General features: G+C 40.4%; 1 protein-coding gene across 3 annotated transcripts in view; it reads right to left on the minus strand.

Annotated features, from left to right (window-relative positions):
• ano1a (anoctamin 1, calcium activated chloride channel a) overlaps positions 1-19,397 on the minus strand; it is a 68,810-nt gene that overhangs the window by 36,201 nt on the left and 13,212 nt on the right. For all 3 annotated transcript variants that reach the window (XM_086106214.1, XM_086106213.1, XM_086106212.1), the window contains 9 exons: positions 15,617-15,940; positions 13,950-14,048; positions 12,728-12,879; positions 12,138-12,192; positions 11,968-12,019; positions 10,562-10,617; positions 10,312-10,353; positions 3,257-3,321; positions 863-997 (listed from right to left, as the gene is read on the minus strand). In XM_086106214.1, the coding sequence (XP_085962340.1) occupies positions 863-997; positions 3,257-3,321; positions 10,312-10,353; positions 10,562-10,617; positions 11,968-12,019; positions 12,138-12,192; positions 12,728-12,879; positions 13,950-14,048; positions 15,617-15,940 (980 nt within the window). The remainder of the gene's footprint in view (positions 1-862; positions 998-3,256; positions 3,322-10,311; positions 10,354-10,561; positions 10,618-11,967; positions 12,020-12,137; positions 12,193-12,727; positions 12,880-13,949; positions 14,049-15,616; positions 15,941-19,397) is intronic.

Consider the following 19,397-nt stretch of genomic DNA (forward strand, 5'->3'; position numbering starts at 1 on the left):
CAGCCTTTTAGTATACTGCTTTTCTCTTCCCATTTAGCACCACATTTTGTTTCAGGTTTTGCTTTTTTGTCTTTTACAGTTTTATTTGTTACTTACAAATTCTCGAAATAAAGACTTTTGAACTTTTACGAATGCTCTGTTACTTTGTTTGGGTACAATCGATCACTCATTCTAACAGTAACAGAGCATGCCAAAAGCCTGACACAATAGACAGGCTTTCTTTGCCACGAAATGCTCATTACAAATTAGACAACCGACTCGGAATGTCAACGTAGTCTACATGGAGTGCTTTGTGGTATACTGTATCCAGTGTATTGTTTACATTTCAGGGGGCAAAGGTTAATTTTGTGTGAAAAAAAGCACCATTTATGTTCTGTTCAGTGACAGTTTAGTTGGGCTTAATGCCAAAGAGAATATATTTAGTCAATTTATTGCTATAAAATGGTTTAGCATTTAAAAGCATTAAGGACTGTATTCAAACACCTTTTTCCAGGTAACGGATAATGTCATTATCATTTGCTTTTGCTTTTTAATGAGGGGGGAAAAAAACGTTAAAATCTGAAATCTGATTATGGGGGTTTTATTGTAAAGCCATATTACAGAGCCCTACTCGGAATAATTCAGTGTTGTTTTTATTGAAAGAAGTTCAACAATTGGACCAGTAGTGTTTCTTCGCGGCATATGGAAGCTTAAAAGTCACTTCTGCTGGTAACAAGTTGTGTGACATGTGCGTTAACCCCCGCCCCCTAACCCCTCCACAAAAAAATATATGTTTCATTTTGTAAGGATAAGAGTTCTGAATAAGTACATTTCTACCAGGAGATGTCCATCAAATTTATTACAAATGGAATGTACTGTATACCTTGGTATGTTGTCATCAACAGTGGCACAGCCATAGAGGAATACAATTACTCCAACAATGGCAGCAGGGATTAACATCTGTGTGTAGACTCCCAGCCAGGCAAAGTACAGGCCAACCTTGTCCCCGAAATACTTCCTGTGGGGGGGGGGGGGGGGGGGGGGGGGGAAATAATCATTTCTTACTAGTGTTCAGCATTGCTACTTTAAAAAAAAGTAATACGTTCTGTGACTCAGTGACTTATTTGTTGTCTTCAATTTTTTTATAAAGTCACTCTTGTTGCATATGCACCTTAAAATGTGAAAATAAAGGTTTTCTATTATACTTTGTGGTTGGTTTTGTGCTCCATCAACAAAGTTGAGTTGAGCATGCCAAAATAAGCATCCGTTCACACGAACCTAAACGTACTGTGACACAGCAAATGCCTCATTACATGAAATATGATGCTTTGATCACTTTGCCGACACTTGGACAACTAGAGAAATTAATCAGGTAATGCGTCATTTAAGAGAGAGAGAGAGAAATGTCAACAGTATGTGTGCGTTTGCCATTGGGGACCCTGCCAGGGGTATAAAGCATCAGACAACTTCGCTCCTAGGTTCGTTGGGACATGCAAGCCCCTCTTTCACAGTAAGGTGAGGGCTCACACAGATACATTTTTAAATAACGTAATGCCAGCCGAATTGTAATATTGGTGCGCACAACTTAGTAACTGACTAACAAGTTATCTATGCCACAGCTGTCAAATTCAAAGACCGGGAAGCCATATCCGGCCTGCCGCTTCTCATTTTAGATACGGTCCAACATGCAAAATCAAACATGACACAGCACGAAGTTAACAGTTAATTACATATGTAAACATATCAATCCAAACAGAACTGTGTGCTTTCCAAAAATATGAATAAGAAGACATCATATATGGAAAAGGTGATGTAACACATTTGGCAAATATGACCATGTCCCAGCTCTTTTGGAACATGTTAATTCTAGTTAAATATTGAATAAACCTCTTGTCGATTTAAAGGCACAGACGTAATGGTGCTCGGCGCTCTTGGGGGACAGGAACAGGTGCAAAGTGGAATGTTTTAAGTTATGATAGATGACTTGAATAGCTGAAATGAATTGATCGAATAGAGTCAGGCAAACTATTTCAATCAAGTGGTCCTTTTTCTCTGATGACATCCAATTTCCTTCATTGGTGTGGGAACATGAAAGAAAAGGATATTGGTATTACTTTCACTGTACTTTGTATTGTGAGGAAATTCAAGATAAACCGCAGCCAGTGAGAATACCTTGTATATTTTGGCGTAAACCAATCAAGCGATTGGTACATAATACAGTACAATGATGTGTCATATCAGGACCTCAGAACAAATATCGAGATATTATTATAAACAATATTAATTGAGCGATAGAGAAGTCTCAAGCTGCAGTTTAACTTCTGCACAACTGAATCAATGTGAGATTGAAAAGAAAGTTGAGGGTCCACCCAAACGCCCAAATATTCCTAATAATTCAAGGGTGGGAACCATCAAGAAACATAATTGACAATGAAAGACTTGCTCTTCAAGAAAAGAGCTTCCCCCATGATTTCTTGTTCTTGAGAACTAGCCTGTTTTGGTCAAACCATTTTTTTTTTTTTACAAAATTAAAGTCTTCCTGTAATTTGCCCTGAATTTGTGAAAATTCTGCTTTCCAACAGTAAATAATAGTATCATCTGCATATCAGATAGTACGACGTTCTGTACAGATTTTTGGCAAATCATTCATAAACATGGAGAAGAGGAGCGCCCCAAAGAGGACCCCGGAGGTACACCCCTCTCAGTCGTAACAAAATCAGCACCGATAACAAACACACTGGTGCCTGAATTCATGAACATATTGTAATAGCTGATTAAAGATGGGTTTTTTTCAAAAATCTTTGCGATATTATTAATAAGTGAAACCGATCTATAGTTATGGAGGTCACGAGGATCACCGCCTTTGTGTGAAGTGGTAACTCCAGCCTGTTTCAATGTCGACACATCGATTCAGCAACCCAGAAAGTGGTAAGATAACCAATGCGAGGCTATTTTAAAAAAATGTTATCTCCAAACCATCAGGACCGGCGCTACCTAAGTTCAATTCACAAATAACGTTTTTCTCATCAACGGGGCATTTGTTTTAAAGGAAAAAGAGCTTCCACATCAAGAAGGAATTAAAGGAGCATGCATACGGAGGTTCTGACAGTGGACAGTTTTATATAGACGAGAAATTTTGACTAAAAGCACTGGCAATCCTGAAAGGATCTTCAATTGTCACAGTAACAAATGTAACAGCATTTGGACTTTTATTTTCTTGCAGGATGGTATTGAACCTTTTCTATAATTACTGAAATCATTGCAAAATGACCCTCACCGAATTAGTCCAATGGGCTGGTACTTGTAGAAGACACTGTAGCTGGCCCATTCCTCATATAGTGTCTGTGAAGAGAGACAGTCAATAACCATTCCAACCTTTTGGAAAATAACTGCAAAACACACACAAAGTTACTTGACAACTTAGACACTATCACTCTGTGAAAGCAATTCTGCAGTATTTAATAATAATAATAATAATAATAATAATAATAATACATTTTATTTATAAGCGCCTTTCAAAATACCCAAGGGCACTTAACAGTCAAAAAACAGCAATAAACCCATAGATAAAATTATAAATAATAAAAAACGATGAGTTAAACTAAATATGCCATTTTAAATAGGTGGGTTTTGAGATGAGTTTTAAATATTGGAAGAGAGTCAATATTACGGATGTTGGGTGGGAGTGAGTTCCAGAGTTTGGGGGCAGAGCGACTGAAAGCTCTGCACCCCATCGTGCTGAGACGGGCAGAGGGTACACAGAGGTGGAGGGAGGCTGAGGACCTGAGAGAACGAGAGGGAACGGAAATTTGAAGAAGGTCCTACAGGTATCCATAACCCCCCCCACAAGGTTGTTGATCCTCAGTTTGACAGGGAGCCAGCACTGGAGCCCCACAGGGATGTGTCCTCTCTCCACTGCTCTTTTCCCTCTACACAAACGATTGCACCTCAACAGATCCAGCTGTCAAACTCATAAAGTTCGCAGACGACACCACGGTCATCAGTCTCATCAAAGACGGCGACGAGTCTGCGTACCGCCAACAAGTGGAGCAGCTGAAGCTCTGGTGCAGCCGACACAACCTCGGGCTGAACACGCTCAAGACTGTAGAGATGATCGTGGACTTCAGGAAACATCCTTCTCCACAGTTGCCCCTCACACTATCCAACTGCCCTGTGTCAACCGTCGAGACCTTCAAGTTCCTGGGAATCACAGTCTCCCAGGACATGAAGTGGGAAGTCAACACCATCTCCATCCTGAAAAGGGCCCGGCAGAGGATGTACTTCCTGAGGCTGCTGAGGAAGCATGGCCTGCCACAGGAGGTGCGACGACAGTTCTACACGGCAGTCATCGAATCAATCCTGTGTTCTTCCATCACAGTTTGGTTTGGGGCCGCCACAAAAAAGGACAAAATCCCACTTCAACGGACAGTTAGGACGGTGGAAAAAATCATTGGCACCGCCCTACCCACTCTTGAGGACTTGCACACCGGCAGAACCAAGACAAGGGCACGGAAAATCCTCCTGGATCCCCCGCACCCTGCCCACCACCTTTTCCAGCTACTCCCTCAGGCAGACGCTACAGATCCATGCGCACCAAATCCAGTAGACACTTAAACAGCTTCTTCCCTCTAGCCATTAACTCCTTAAACAGTCACTGACGTAGTCACTCTTCTTGTACTACAAATACTGCTACTGGTCACTCTAAAATGGTTCAATGATTTTGTTGTTTACGATGATACTAATGCAGCGTGTTATACCGGAGACAAATTCCTTGTGTGTTCTACATACTTGGCCAATAAAGATGATTCTGATTCTGATTCTGATTCTGAATTACAATATTACGCACATTCACTATTGTCAACAAATATACAGTTTTACAGTTGTTTAAATTATCTTTGTGAAGCAAATAAAGATATGCAAATGTTTCGTAAACTACATACAAGTGACACTTAATGTGACAAGTTCACAACACTCTCACTTCTTTCAAAGATAAAATCCGATACGCCCAAGTCCCATGTCCATCAAGACTGTCCAGCGTCAGTGTCCCATGTCCCATCATACTTAAGGTTCCCACTTAAGTATTTAGTTGTCATTTTTTAAAATGTTTTGAAACCCTTTTTATTGTTGATAAAAATCAAGTTCATTTGTTATGAACACGTGTTTTATATTCAAATCACAATCTTTATTTTTTGTCCTTCCTTGGGGCATCGCAAAGATTGCTAAAAAATGTCATAATACTTCTGTTGATGCTCAGTAAACAGTTCACAAATATTTAAAAGATTACAACCTGCCAATAGAATACCAATGTAAACTAGCCAACGGCATTTTTTTAATATGTAAATGTTCATTAATATATAGTGTCCTCTTTTAAATAAAATATTTTTCTTAAATGTCCATTAAATAGACAAAATACATAAAGAGACATATTGTTCCATCTTGTGATCGGTTATCTTTTTTATTAACTTGCTGATTGGCATTTGGCCTCCAAAAATCCTGATTGGATAAAGCCTCCTTGTTAGACAGTATATATTTTATTTTAGGCTGAGTTTTTGGCGGTCGGGCGGCACGGTCACCGATTGGTTAGCACGCCGGCCTCACAGTGCAGAGGTGCAGGGTTCGATTCCTATGTAGAGTTTGCATGTTCTCCCTGTGCCTGTCTGGGTTTTCTCCGCGTACTCCAGTTTCCTCCCACATTTCAAAAACATGCATGGCAGGCTGATTGAACACTCTAAATTGTCCCTAGCTGTGAGTGTGAATGCAGAGGTTGTTTGTCTCTGTGTGCCCTGCGATTGGCCGGCAAACAGTTTAGGGTGTACTCAACCCCTCACTCCCGTGAGGATAAAGATGTTCAGATAGCGGATGGTTTGTCGGTCTTTTTATGGTTGATGTGTGTGGTAATTCTGGTCTTTTAGCTTGTGCTTTATTCTTGCTCCACATTGTTGTTGTTGTGTTTGTTTTGTTTTTTTAAACTTTGACCTTTTGTGTGTTTGGTCAGGAAGGCCAGTTCTGTCCTGGGCTGCTCCCTCGACACTCTGGAGGAGGTGGGCAACAGGAGGATGCTAACTAAGCTAAAAGCTATGATGGACAGTCCCTCCCACCCCCTCCAGCCCACCCTGACAGCACTAGGTAGCTCCTTCAGCCAGAGACTGTTACACCCGCGCTGCAAGAACGAGAGATACCGCCGCTCGTTCCCACCGACTGCTGTCAGGCTGCTGAAAAAAAAAAATAATAATAATAATTAAAAGATGTGAAAAACAATTGTAAATAGACCTAATCCATATTTGTATTTATATTGCACTTAATTGAACGGTGTTTGTTTTTTTCTTCTTTCTACCCACAATCTTGCTGCTGTCGACTGTAAATTTCCCCAGTGTGGGACAAATAAAGGATATCTTGATCTTGAATATTGCAGTTCATTAAATGAATGGAAATGCCATTAATCTGTTCCAGACACCCCAAAAACATTCTTTTCATGTTTTTTAATTAGGAAAATAACACGATTAAACTGTACTTTAAAAATATATTGGAATAATTATTTAATTGAATGTCAAGAATTAAACACATTAATATGTGATTATTTGCAGCTGTGGTCACTGGAAGCAGTACAATACATTCATGCAAACACAAGGAAGAGCTTCACAACACACAGCTGCAGTTATATTTGTCATTTTTCGCAGAGGATAAAGAATATATGACTGCCTAATGTTACAATATATGATCTACAGCAGGGTTGGCCACACTGTTTCAACATACGAGCTATTTATAAAATGACTCAGTCCAAGTGATCTACCTTCTTTATTTTTTCATTCATTTAAATAGAAAATTAGATTTTTTTTCATATATATACTGTATATATTGGTGGACCTTGCATAAGTGAATGACCCCATATTGCACAATAAAACTAGTGTACATTTTCTGTCCTTAGACAGGAGCTACTGAGAGCAAACTCTGCGCACACCTTCCATCAGTCATGTTAGAAAGTTAATTGGACTTGGACTGAAAATGCTGCTCTACATTCCCTCCATCATTTGGTCAACTGGCACCCTAGGCTGACTGACCGGTGTGGCGCATGGGTCAGCTGGACAGCCCAGTCGCCACTCCCACTGCCACCACACCAACAAGGCTGCCACGACATGTGCTCTTGGAGGGCACCCGGCCTTGCGCCGGTGTTCTGGTGCATGGCTCCTCCATCCCGCGGGTCATTCTCCGAGCGCAGAGGAAATGGCACAGTATGTGCCCAAGCAGATCGCCCCCTGGCACACCCGCTCTGTAGCAAGTCCAAGACGCCACACCATGGAGCCCAACGCAACACAAACATCCTCCTCTCACTCTGTATGGAACTACTTGATTTACTTGTTTCCCTAATAATTTTTATACTTTGTTATTAACTTAAGAGTAGACGGAACAAAATGGAAACGGAAAGTTTTGCCAATTCGCACACTTGTATACAGTACGTGATGAGGTTCGCAACAGGTGTAACAACTGGCTTCCCTATAAATCGATCAAGTGACAGATTTCATTTCGAATGATTGGAGTGAGTTTACTTTTTTTTTTCATCATTCACTGCTGTGGACTGGCAGCTTTATCAAGAGCATAAAACTGGGAGGGCTGGCAGTGACTGAGTTAATCTTATGCAATCATCCGACACACCACTGGCAAGCTACTGGTCGATCATGAACGACGGGCACCCCTGATCTACAGAACATGTGCTTGTGTTCAAATATCCATTGCTTATCCACTGCATTGATGCTATTCTACACCCATGTCTGGCATTTCCCATTATGTTTTGGTATTAAGATAGCAGGCTTTAAGACACAGTTATGAAGTTATTCAAAATACAAAACGCATAATTTTCGTTGTCTTAAGTTTACTCATGTTTAGTTTAAAGGGGAAATCAAGTCAATGTTTTTCTTTGTGATATGTTCAAGTCTAAACTTGGAATTCTGATTCAAATTATGTTGTTGGAATAAAAATTAAGCAGAACAAGTAAACTGTTTTCAAGCCATCTCGGGATGCAGTCATTTTGACATTATTCCGCACTGTGCTGATGACGAGAATTGACATAAAAATGCCATGCGGCTCACCTTGTGAATGTCTCACCTGTTTTTCTGGGTTTGGTTACATGACGTTCACGGAGTTTGGTATCTATCTGCCTGTGCCTAGATCAATCTTATCAAAATCGTGTTCGACCCTTAAGCGTATCCTAAATTGCCATCAGTTCAGATCAATAAATTTGTCATTCCGCCAGGCACATCTCCCATGACTCTCTCTCTGCTGCACTTTCACACTGAGCTTAACTGAGACAGAGCTGGAAAATTGGTAAACATGCGCAGCGAGCATTGTGCCACAAAAAGATCACTCCACCATTATCTCCAACGACACTCCCTCTGCTGCACTGCCACGTTGAGATTGGCAGAGACCAGCTTGCGAAACACGTGCAGCCACCAGTGGGCTGGCTTGAAAATCAGGATCCACCGGTATTTGCGCCCCGTCGCAAATGTGCTGTCTACACTGAAACCAAAGTAAACATTGATTTAACCTTTAAAAACCTAAGCAATCCATCACACTTAATAGTGGAGCTTTGACCCGTAAATAATTCATTTAGTGCAACTTGAATTTTTAAATTTTGTGTAAACTAATTTCTTCAGTTGACACAAATCAATTATTTCAAATGGTAAAACTCCCTTGCACTTTCAAAGACCCTATGCAAGGTGTAGAGCTAGTCAGGATGAAAACTACTTCTCCTGAATCTAAGATTTGCCATCCCCTATGGACCGTCCTCTCCAGTACCCTGCCGAGACCTTGCCAGAGAGGCTATTGAGTGTGATCTCCCTCTAGTCGGGACACACCCTTTGGTCCTCCTTTTTAAAAAACACTCCCAATGTCAACCAGGACAGCCCCACAACATCCAGAGCCTTTAGGAACTCCAGGCAGTTCTCATCCCCTCCTGGGGGCCAGCCACGGAGGAACTTTTCCACCATCTTGGAAGTACAGTCCGCACCAATTCACCACATCCAGAGCCAAACTCTGCAGAGTCGCATCCCCACTTTATACATTGTTGATGGTGCGCTACTAGCCCCTCCTGAGATGCTGGAAGGAAGTCTTTCTCCCTGGTGAACTCCTCTCACACCCGGCCGGGTTTTTGCCTCAGCGACTACCAAAGCTTCTTTCTGATTGGCCAATCAGCTGCTTTCAGAGTCCAACAAACAAATAAACCTGATCGGATTCCTTCTTCAACTTGTTCACATCCCTGACCACTGGTGTCTACCAATGAGCTTGGGGAAGCACTGACTACCTTTCAGTTCCGTTCGTCAGCTTCAGCAATGGAGGTGCTGAACATGGTTCACTTGGACTCAAGTTCCCCCGCCTCCCATGGAACATGGGCGAAGTTCTGCCGGAGGTGGAAATTGAAACTCCTTTTGACAGGCGTTCCCGGCAAACACTCCCAATACTTTTCACATTGGCAGGTCGGACCGGCATATTCCCCCACCATCGCAGCCAGCACACCACCAGACGGATATCAGTTGACAGTTTAGAATGGTTAAGCTGTAATAATATTTTCCGCTTTTTGGTTGGGCTATTATTCAAACCCCTCACATCATACCTTGTAATTGTCAGCGGACTCACGACCTAAACCGAATACATTCTGTAACAATATGGCATTGTAAAGATTGTTTGAGCTAGAGGCATGCGAGTTGTAGCAGAATCAGTGAAGTGAGTGACAAGATATGAAGAAAAAAAATGGTGTGCATTCCGGAATATTCCCTGAATATGAAAAGCACTGACTTTTGTCAGGATAGTACGATAGCATGTTAGGACTGAAAGATCCGTTGTCGTCGTAAATATTACTGGATTCCATGGGAACAAGAGGATCAAAAGCAAAAACTCAAATATGTGAAATGTGAAAAGGTGAGGTAAAGTCCAGAGCCACAATGGATAACCAGCAAAAAACTGTGTCAACTCCCAATGAGGAACAAAAATCAAACAAATTGGTTAGCAAAACAAAACAAGCAATACAGGAGTTCAGGCTCCTGCAGGTTGAATACAAAATTAAATAAAATGTTTTGCTAGGGCTAATTGGTTTAGCCCTAGCAAAACAAAACAAGCAATACAGGAGTTCAGGCTCCTGCAGGTTGAATACAAAATTAAATAAAATGACTAACATAAAGTACATCAACTTATATAAAAGATGTGAACTATGCAATACTGTATTCTTATGACATAGTAGGCAATTAAAGATCAAAGGAAGCAAAATAAATGTAATGTTGAATTGAACTAAAACCACATATCAAGTAATCATTTAAATTTTTGACATGAGGCTGTTTTGGATACCTTTCTGTCATTGGGTTTGGCATTGACTCCCTCGATCTCCCCCTGTAACATTCAAATACGATTAAATTCAATATTTCTCGCACAACAGCACAGAATTTAGCAGCGGTGTGATATTTTTTTGTTTGAGGCCACACATTCCACATATCCTACAAAATAGTACTAGGATTTTGCAGCCCGCACGGCCTTCACTTTTGGACTGCAAATGTTACCTGTTCTCAGGCCTGACCCAGGAATTGATGCTGATACTCACATCATGAGGAGGATAAGCAGATGTATAAACACCATTGGCAAGCAGACTGGTGATTCCTGTGAAAACCAGGATCATAATCAGAAATAAACAAAGCATTTTCTTCGGGGGGGGGGGGTCCTGTATTTGAGGGATTTCAGTTTTATCGCATAACCCAAATACAAGGGATTACAGTTACACTGGTTTTAAAAAATTTTTTTCCTCCATCATTTATTTCAACCATGCATAAAAATAAAAGTACAGTATAGTATAATTACTTGTGAAAAAAGAGCAACATGAAGATCATGTAAAAAAATAACGAGAAACCTGAGTAACCAAATAACCAATACAACATAGGTGATATCTTACCTGCTTACACATGTATGAAAAAGGAGTAGGAAGAAGTGTACGCTTATCTAGTTCAACCCCTGTACATTTATTTCATTATTAATATATCCCAGTCTTAAGCAATGTTCATATTTACCGTTACATTTAATAAAATACACTATACACCATATTCCAGTCCACAATACGTGATGTCACAATACCATATTAAGCTACCATTACATATTTATCCACCCTTCCATCCATTTCATCCATTTTCTCATCCGCTTATCCTCACAAGGGTCATGGGCGTGCTGGAGCGTATGCCAGCTGTCTTCAGGCAGTCGGCGGGGCACATCCTGAACTGGTTGCCAGCCAATCGCAGAGCACACACAGACAAACAACCAATGACGCTCACACTCACACCTAGGGACAATTTCCAGTGTTCCATTAACCTGACACACATGTTTTTGGAATGTGGGAGGAAACCGGAGTACCCGCGGAAAACTCACGCAGGCACAGGGAGAGCATGCAAACTCCACACAGGGAGGCCGGAGCTGGAATTGAACCCTGCACCTCTGCACTGTGAGGCCGACACGTTAACCAGTCGACCATATATTTATCCATATTTATTAATTTTTGTGTGTCACTAAGCCCACAATATAATAGTTCCTACATTTCATTTGACTAAATACTCCACTTTAACCACTTATCTTTCCCATAACTCCGAAATATTCACATTCAGTTGTACAGTATTTGTGGATAGTATTTTGGCTTGGAGAGTTGCAATAAAAACGTTTCTATCATCTCTATTGTTTTTTCACCCAGCTCTACTCTACAATAAATCTGCCCCACTGTTATTGTTTAAGTGCTTTTCCCCTCACTTGTTTTGGACTGTCCAAATTGTGTGTGTGTGTGTGGGAGGGGGGGGGGGGGGTCTCATTAAACAAATCAGATTCGGAAGAGATGTTTGTACTGCATGAATACAAAATAACACACAATAACAAGGGCATCATGAAAATAGTGGACTTGGATTTGTTGGAATCTGGATTTAGAGTTGGAAAAGAACTGTCTTTTAGGATTAGAGTGATCAGAACAATTCTTACCCATTGAGTACATGTCCCGAGTACATTTCGTCCTTTTGAGCACTTCATACACCTAGCAACATGAGAAGCGATATTAGATATAACTGCTCAAAAAAAATAAGGGAATACTTGAACAGCGCAATGTAACTCTGTTACCTCTTCATCATGAAGTTAGTAATAATCATACTTACAATTGAGCTCCTTGTCTTGCTGTCAAAGAAATTTTCTCTGTCAGACATATCAAATCTAGAGACGAAAGCCCAAAACAAATCTCATGTTAGACGTTTTGTTTCATTTTTTTAAACTCTTAGCAGCAATCCCAATTTCAATGATACTTTCAATACAAGTTATCAACAGTTCATGCTTCGCAAAATGCACTAAACCAAGTCAAAACACAATAATATGGGTGTAATATACTGTCTCATTCTACCGACTACTCTGGGTGCCATTGACATGTTTCTACTGCAGGGATGGCTACCAGGTGTCTGAAGACTCGCCAAACCCATAAAATCATTGGGTTGGAATGGAAGATTTGAGTACCGGTAATTGTTTTACCTTGACAGAAATGATAAAATACATCAATAATATAATGCAGAATGAGCATACTTAAAACACATCCAAACACAAATATCACACTACTATCATGGGTACATTGGTCCCTGAACAAAGCCAAAACATATTCATGTCAGCAAGGTGTGTTTGTAGTTAAACAAAAACGTATGACTCAATTAGTTATGATGGAAACAGTCAGTATTGTAAGTCAGGTGAAGATTTTACTCACAGGTGTGCCTTCTCTCTGGAAAAAGTGTGAGAGAGGGGCTTCACACTTTCAAGCTTATTGGCGTCCACTTTTGGGTGCAAAGGAGATGTGACTTTGTGGATGAACAGTCGAGTCTTTTCAACAATGTTACTTCCTTGTTTAACTTCATAAACCTACAAGGGATACAAGAGGAGTGAAATTGTGTTAATTTGAACCGAAAATGGATTCGCTTCAAGAGTTTCCTTTGAAATGACAAATTATTCCTGGTGGGTTGGTTATTTCGGTGGGTGGGAAAAACCCGTGAGATCTTGCAATGCGTTGACCAGTCAATGAGAGACGAACGGAAGCTGTGTATGAAATGCATCTTAAAACCAAGTCTTTGTATTTTAAAACGCTTTGTATTCGTAGTTTTACATTTTTTTCATTTTTCTGTATGGTGTTATTGTGGGCTGGGTAAATTTGTTTTTTCATAGATCTAGATCAGGGGTGTCAAACTCATTTTTCTCACGAGCCACATTATAGTTGTCATTTCCCTTGGAGGGCCGTTATGACTGTGAAACCATATAAAGAAGTCAAGAATAATGATTTATTCAACTGTAGTTTAAGTTACTGTAATGAGGGTTTTGGCAACAGGAAAACGTACAATACCTCTCATATATTATGTACAAGAACTTGAAATTTTGGTAAAAATTTTAGTAAGCATAATAGAAGTCAACGTGTTTGATTTGCTTTCGCGGGCCACATCAAATGGGCCCGCGAATTTGGGGCCTTGAATTTGACACCTGTGATCTAGATGAAAAGTACAACCAGGCCTTTTTTTTTTTTTTTAATTTCACAATGACCTAATAAAATATTGGTTTGCCCAGGCCTGATGTGTGTGCAAAGTTTCATGCGCTGCATGTTTTGACTCTTAAAATAAGCATGGTTTTATTGGGGAACTGCACATTGCCATGGCAAGGGTGTTTTGTGAAAATTCACAATTATGAACTCATTGGAGCAAATGTGAGGTAAATCTGGTCAACCTGCAAGGAGAAAAACTTCAACGAATAAAACTTACAACGATTTCTTTTGGCAGTAGGTAGCGCTACAACTACAATGACAAATAAGTTTGTATGGGTCTTTAGGTCTGCACTCATCAAATGTTTGACATTTTGATGAGCTATAATTGACAAAACAATGCCATTTCTCACAGTGTGAAAAAGCATTTGCGTTACCACTTAAGAAGGAACTTCTTTGCGTGTACCTTGTTTGTTGGCATTTTGAGCTTCATGAACTCAGCCTCTCGACACAGGACATTCCATGGGGCATGGATCTTCAAAAATGCAATTCCAGGGATTTTACACTGTTTAGATTTTTAAAGAAAGAGATAAACCAGTTACAGTTGCATAGCAGATACATATTTTACTGTGAGACAAGACTTTAAGACATGACTTTTGTCTTTTCGGTGTGGATTATTTCCAATTGTAATTCATTAGTAACACATTTCGGTAAATATTAAATGGCGTGTCTAATTCCTTACTTTTGGTACTTTTCGTCCTCCATATTGCATATTGAGTGGCGCTGTGTTTTAAATAAGCATGTATTGACTTAACACACACACACACACAAAAAGCTGCATTCACATTAATTGACTGCACTGCTTAGTATTAGCTAATGGTGCTATCTTAATGAAGCAGCACTAACTTGATTGATCAGTGGAGTTGTTTGGAGTTGTGTCCATAAACCTCATACACACAAACTGCCGTGTCCATAAGTTTAAATGTTTTGAGATCACACTTGACACTGTTCTACCACAAATAGAAGTAAACAGCCAGGCACAAAGTAGACTTTACTGTGTATATTAAAACATAATTGGTTAAATCGTTTTCTTTTTTATACATTTCAACTGACATGATATTAAAACACCTGAGAAATATTTAAAATTGTCCCAAACAACGCAATATGTATTTTCCTCCTTTGGAGGAATATTACGTGTTTATATTTTCACAATCTAATGGTGACTTTGACACACTCATCAAAATACCTGAAAGATCAAGAATTACAGAACATGTCTTTCATTTTATTTTCCACATATAGTCAGCCCCGAGCCAACAATTTAATCTAAAAGCCTGTGTGAAGCAGACAGATGGCCAAATGTAATGCCCTCTCTACGATCTCCCAACTCTTACACCTCTGGGACATTCGCAGATAGTTAGATAACTGGAACGGTTCAAAGGTAATACCGATACATCAGTGATGATAACTTGAGATAATTCCAGCAGACAGCAAAGTCGGCGGGTCTTTTGTTAGCACAATGAGTTAGACTGAAGTTAACACACCTCCGGACCCCAAACGCCGAGATGGGGCATGAAAAGAATCCATTTAAGAAATAAAAAAAATATTATATACTGTGTATATATATACTGTATATTGAAATGACGTCATGAAGTGAAATGTGTTACTTTCTATTTTGTATTCATAATTGCAATTTATCCAAGCAAAAATATTTTTTTCCAAATAATAAAATATTCAATACCATTCACATTCACATTAATTGACTGCACTGCTTAGTATTAGCTAATGGTGCTACCTGATATGTTCCATTTGTTTGTGTCTGAGTTCCAAATGGAGCGGTTGGCGTTTCCCTTCAGAGGCACAACTGTCTCACATCAAATTACGCCACGACTAAAGGACTGTCATTTAGAACACTCAGCGTCGGATTATTCAATTTTTTATTGTTTCATCAAACCCTTGCTTCAGCTCCGTGGGATAAAAACTTATTTTGAGCCTTGCATATTCATGAATACAGGATCATATTAAATACTGTACGAGTCAATTTTATTATTATACTATGGTACATTTGTGAAACCAACACTATTTCATTTGTATGCAAATTGTGACTTGCACTTCATGCAAACAGGTTTTTCTTACCTCAGCAGACGTTTCCAATTCCAACCCAGTCTCTCTGAGGTTGTCCTCAAATTCTTCCCGCTTGAATCGCTTGTTATCTTGGGCAGCAATCTCCGGGTCTTCTTCGGGCTGCAAAGGTGCACGGCTGCTTCTGATGCTCAAACTACGTCGAAGCCGGCGAATGAAGTTGTCATCTCCAAACTTGGGTGATTTTCGATGAATGTTGCCGGGTTTCTGGACGTGGTAAGCAAGCACATAGTCCACTCGCCGCTGGCCATCAGCAAAGTAAGGACCTAACCGAGGGCACAAAGGTGCTCTGTCTTCAGCATCAAGAGTTTTCATTGGCTGAAGGAAAGAAAGAAAATAATTCAGTGAGCAATAGGTTTTGTTTGCTGAATTGTTATTCAATTTTTTTACACAGGTATTGTAATCCCAATTACATACACACACTGATTTCTTGAATTCATTGTAAAAAGCATTGTAAAATTCAGCCATGTCCCACCAGGAAGAATGTCCATGCACAAATTTCCTTTAATTTCAACATTGTTGAACAAATTCAAATGATCCAAACTGTTCATCTTATTCCTACTGATGCCAAATATTCCCACTTATCAAAAAGTCAACATTTTTATTATCAGAACACACACAAAAAAACCCTAAAATAAAAAAAATTCTCACTTCAGTATTTTCACCCAATCGAAACAGTTTTATATATATATACATATGTTAGAGCTATCAGTTTAGCGCATTTATATTGGCATTCATTTAAATGAATTTTAACGGGATTCAATTTTTTCTCGCGAGATTAACGCGGCGCACGTCACAGCGGAGTTTACGTTGCTCTATAAATAAACCAGAAACAAAACAACAAATGCGCTGCACAGGTCCACGCACGTTTGTTTTGCCAGCCACGGCAGCGCGAGACACCAAAAACGGATACTTAAAGAGTTTATGAATGGAAAGTTTACGTTTAAAAAGTCGCCAGATTGTTCCACTAACAAGACCAAAGTTACCTGGATGTTTTGCAGTCGTAAACTGAGCTATCATCATAGCACGTCGAGTCTGAAATACCACTTAATGGCCAAGCACACAGCTGACGTGGCTACTCCGCCCCCTCGTCTAAGACAGACAGCTATGGATCATTTCAAAGCGAAGAAAATGGATGACACGACGAAGAACAAATTTGCTAAAGCCATAGCTAAATGTATGGCTACTGCATGCAAGCCTGTCAACATTGTCCACAGCTCGATTGAAGCTGAAATCATTCGCATTGCGTCTAACGACTCCACTACGGATTGCCAGCGAGAGCCTCCATTACAAGCTGTGTACAGAGATTGTACGTAGCGGAGAAGGCTAAGTACACCAAGCGGGAGAAGACACTGTTTCGGGAGAGAAATAAGAGACTAGGTTGATGAGCCTCTGGTGAATAAAGAGCAGGGAGCCTTGCTCCACTGACAAGACCAAAGTTACCTGTATCATACATGTATACCATGTATGCCACTGACGCGATTGTTACTTGTTTGGAACTATTTTTTGTGGAAGGTTACAGTGTTCCGTGTCCATATAAATAGAGCGGGTGGAGATTCTCTGTGTTCGTCTGACAGTGACGGTGCGCTTAGGCAAGTCGAGAGTTCAGTGGTGCAGTGGTAGCGACCTCGCGAACACACTGAAAATAAAACGTCTCCAGTGTTGTCATCGAACCAAGTGTAGTCATCCGAAATGATGTCTACACAAAACTGTAGAAAGACTTCCACGCAAGAAGGACCAACAGAACCAACATAGCCTGACTGCTGTGTTCAAAGCAAATTATGCAACCATGGCTTAAATCCACTATAGGCTGAGTACGATACGATGCGATAGTTTACAAGCTGCCAAAGTGCATCGCATGGCTGCTTGTCAGGCTGTTGTTCATCATGGTGTGCGTGCGCAGTAACGGGTCGATCGCAGGAGGTTCGTTGATCGAAAAGTCGACCTTCGGTCCAAAAGTTTGGGCACCCCTGATAGAGAGGGTGACCTCCTACAAGTACCTGGGTGTTCTTCTCAACAATAAACATCTAACAACACAGACGCTCTGATCAGGAAGGGGCAGACGTCTTCCTGCTCAGAAAACTGAGGTCTGTTGGAGTTCAGGGGTCACTCTTTAAGACCTTCTTTGACTCTGTGGTGGCCTCAGCCATTCATTATGGCATAGTCTGCTGGTCAGGCAGCATCTCAGTCCAGGTCAGAGAGAGACTGGACCGACTGGTCAGGAGGGCCTGCTCTGTCCTGGGCTGCTCCCTGGACACTCTGGAGGAGGTTGGCAACAGGGGGATGCTAGCTAAGCCAACAGCTATGATGTACAGACCCTCCGACCCTCTCCAGGCCACCCTGACAGCACTCGGCAGCTCCTTCAGCCAGAGACTGATACACCCGCGTTGCGAGAAGGAGAGGTACTGCTGCTTGTCCCTGCCGACTGCCGTCAGGCTATTGAGTAGATGGTCCCTAAAACCTGGACTCACCCCCACTCACCTATTTTTAATATGCTTATATTTATATTTATTCTCGAGCTGTCAGTTTAGCGCGTTTTTATTGGCATTAATTTAAATGAATTTTAACTGGATTCTATTTTTTTTTCGCGAGATTAACGTGGAACACGTCACAGCGGATGTTAACGTTGCTCTATAAATAAACCAGAAACAAAACAACAAGTGCGCTGCATAGGTCCACGCACTTTGTTTTGCCAGCCATGGCATCGCGAGACACCGAAAATGGATACTTAAAGAGTTTATGAATGGAAAGTTTACTTTTAAAAAGTTGCCAGATTGCTCCACTGACAAGACCAAAGTTACCTGTACCATACAGGTATACGATGTATGCCACTGACGCGATTGTTACTTGTTTGGAACTATTTTGTGTGGAAGGTTACAGTGTTCCGTGTCCATATAAATAGAGTGGGTGGAGATTCTCTGTGTTCGTCTGACAGTGACGGTGCGCTGAGGCAAGTCGAGAGTTCAGCGGTGCAGTGGTAGCGACCTCGCGAAAACACTGAAAATAAAACGTCTCCAGTGTTGTCATCGAACCAAGTGTAGTCATCCGAAATGATGTCTACACAAAACTGTAGAAAGACTTCCACGCAAGAAGGACCAACAGAATCAACATAGCCTGACTGCTGTGTTCAAAGCAAACTTGAGAAAAACGAAAACCATGGCTTAAATCCACTATAGGCTGAGTTCTAGTTTACCTTAGATGTGCACTTTATAATGTTATATTGCTCTGTTTTGATTCCATAAAAGGAGCTGTTCAAGCAGCTGTTGTGTGACAAAATATTTTTTTCACTGTTGGTGATGGACAGTAATATTGTGTGAGAGATTATGTGTGAATAACTGCTCCAAGTGAAAAATGTTCATGTGAAATTGAAAATCGAAATTGTTATTTCAGTAAATATTTGCATTTTGCATATAGAAAACTGATTCATGATTCTATGCTGATGAGAGTATTAAAATGGGGAAAAATAGGACAAAAAAATATAAAAGGAAATTCAGAAACGATAAAAAATGTGTGAGTAATCACGATTAATTTTTAGTGAATTAGAGTTAATTATGACAGTTTCATTTTTAATTAGATTAAATATTTTAATCATTTGACAGCTCTAATATATATATGTACAGTATATATATATATATATATATATATATATATAGGGAGAGAGAGAGAGAGAGAGAGAGAGAGAGAGAGAGAGAGAGACATGAATAAACATTTATTCGGTTTCTCTGTTGTCGCGGCCCTCCAAGGGAAGACGTCACTCCAAAGTGACCCACAACAA

The sequence above is a fragment of the Hippocampus guttulatus genome, chromosome 3 (assembly GCF_054856545.1).
Source record: "Hippocampus guttulatus isolate MCC_2025c chromosome 3, RoL_Hgut_1.0, whole genome shotgun sequence".
NCBI classification, from domain to species: Eukaryota; Metazoa; Chordata; class Actinopteri; order Syngnathiformes; family Syngnathidae; genus Hippocampus; species Hippocampus guttulatus.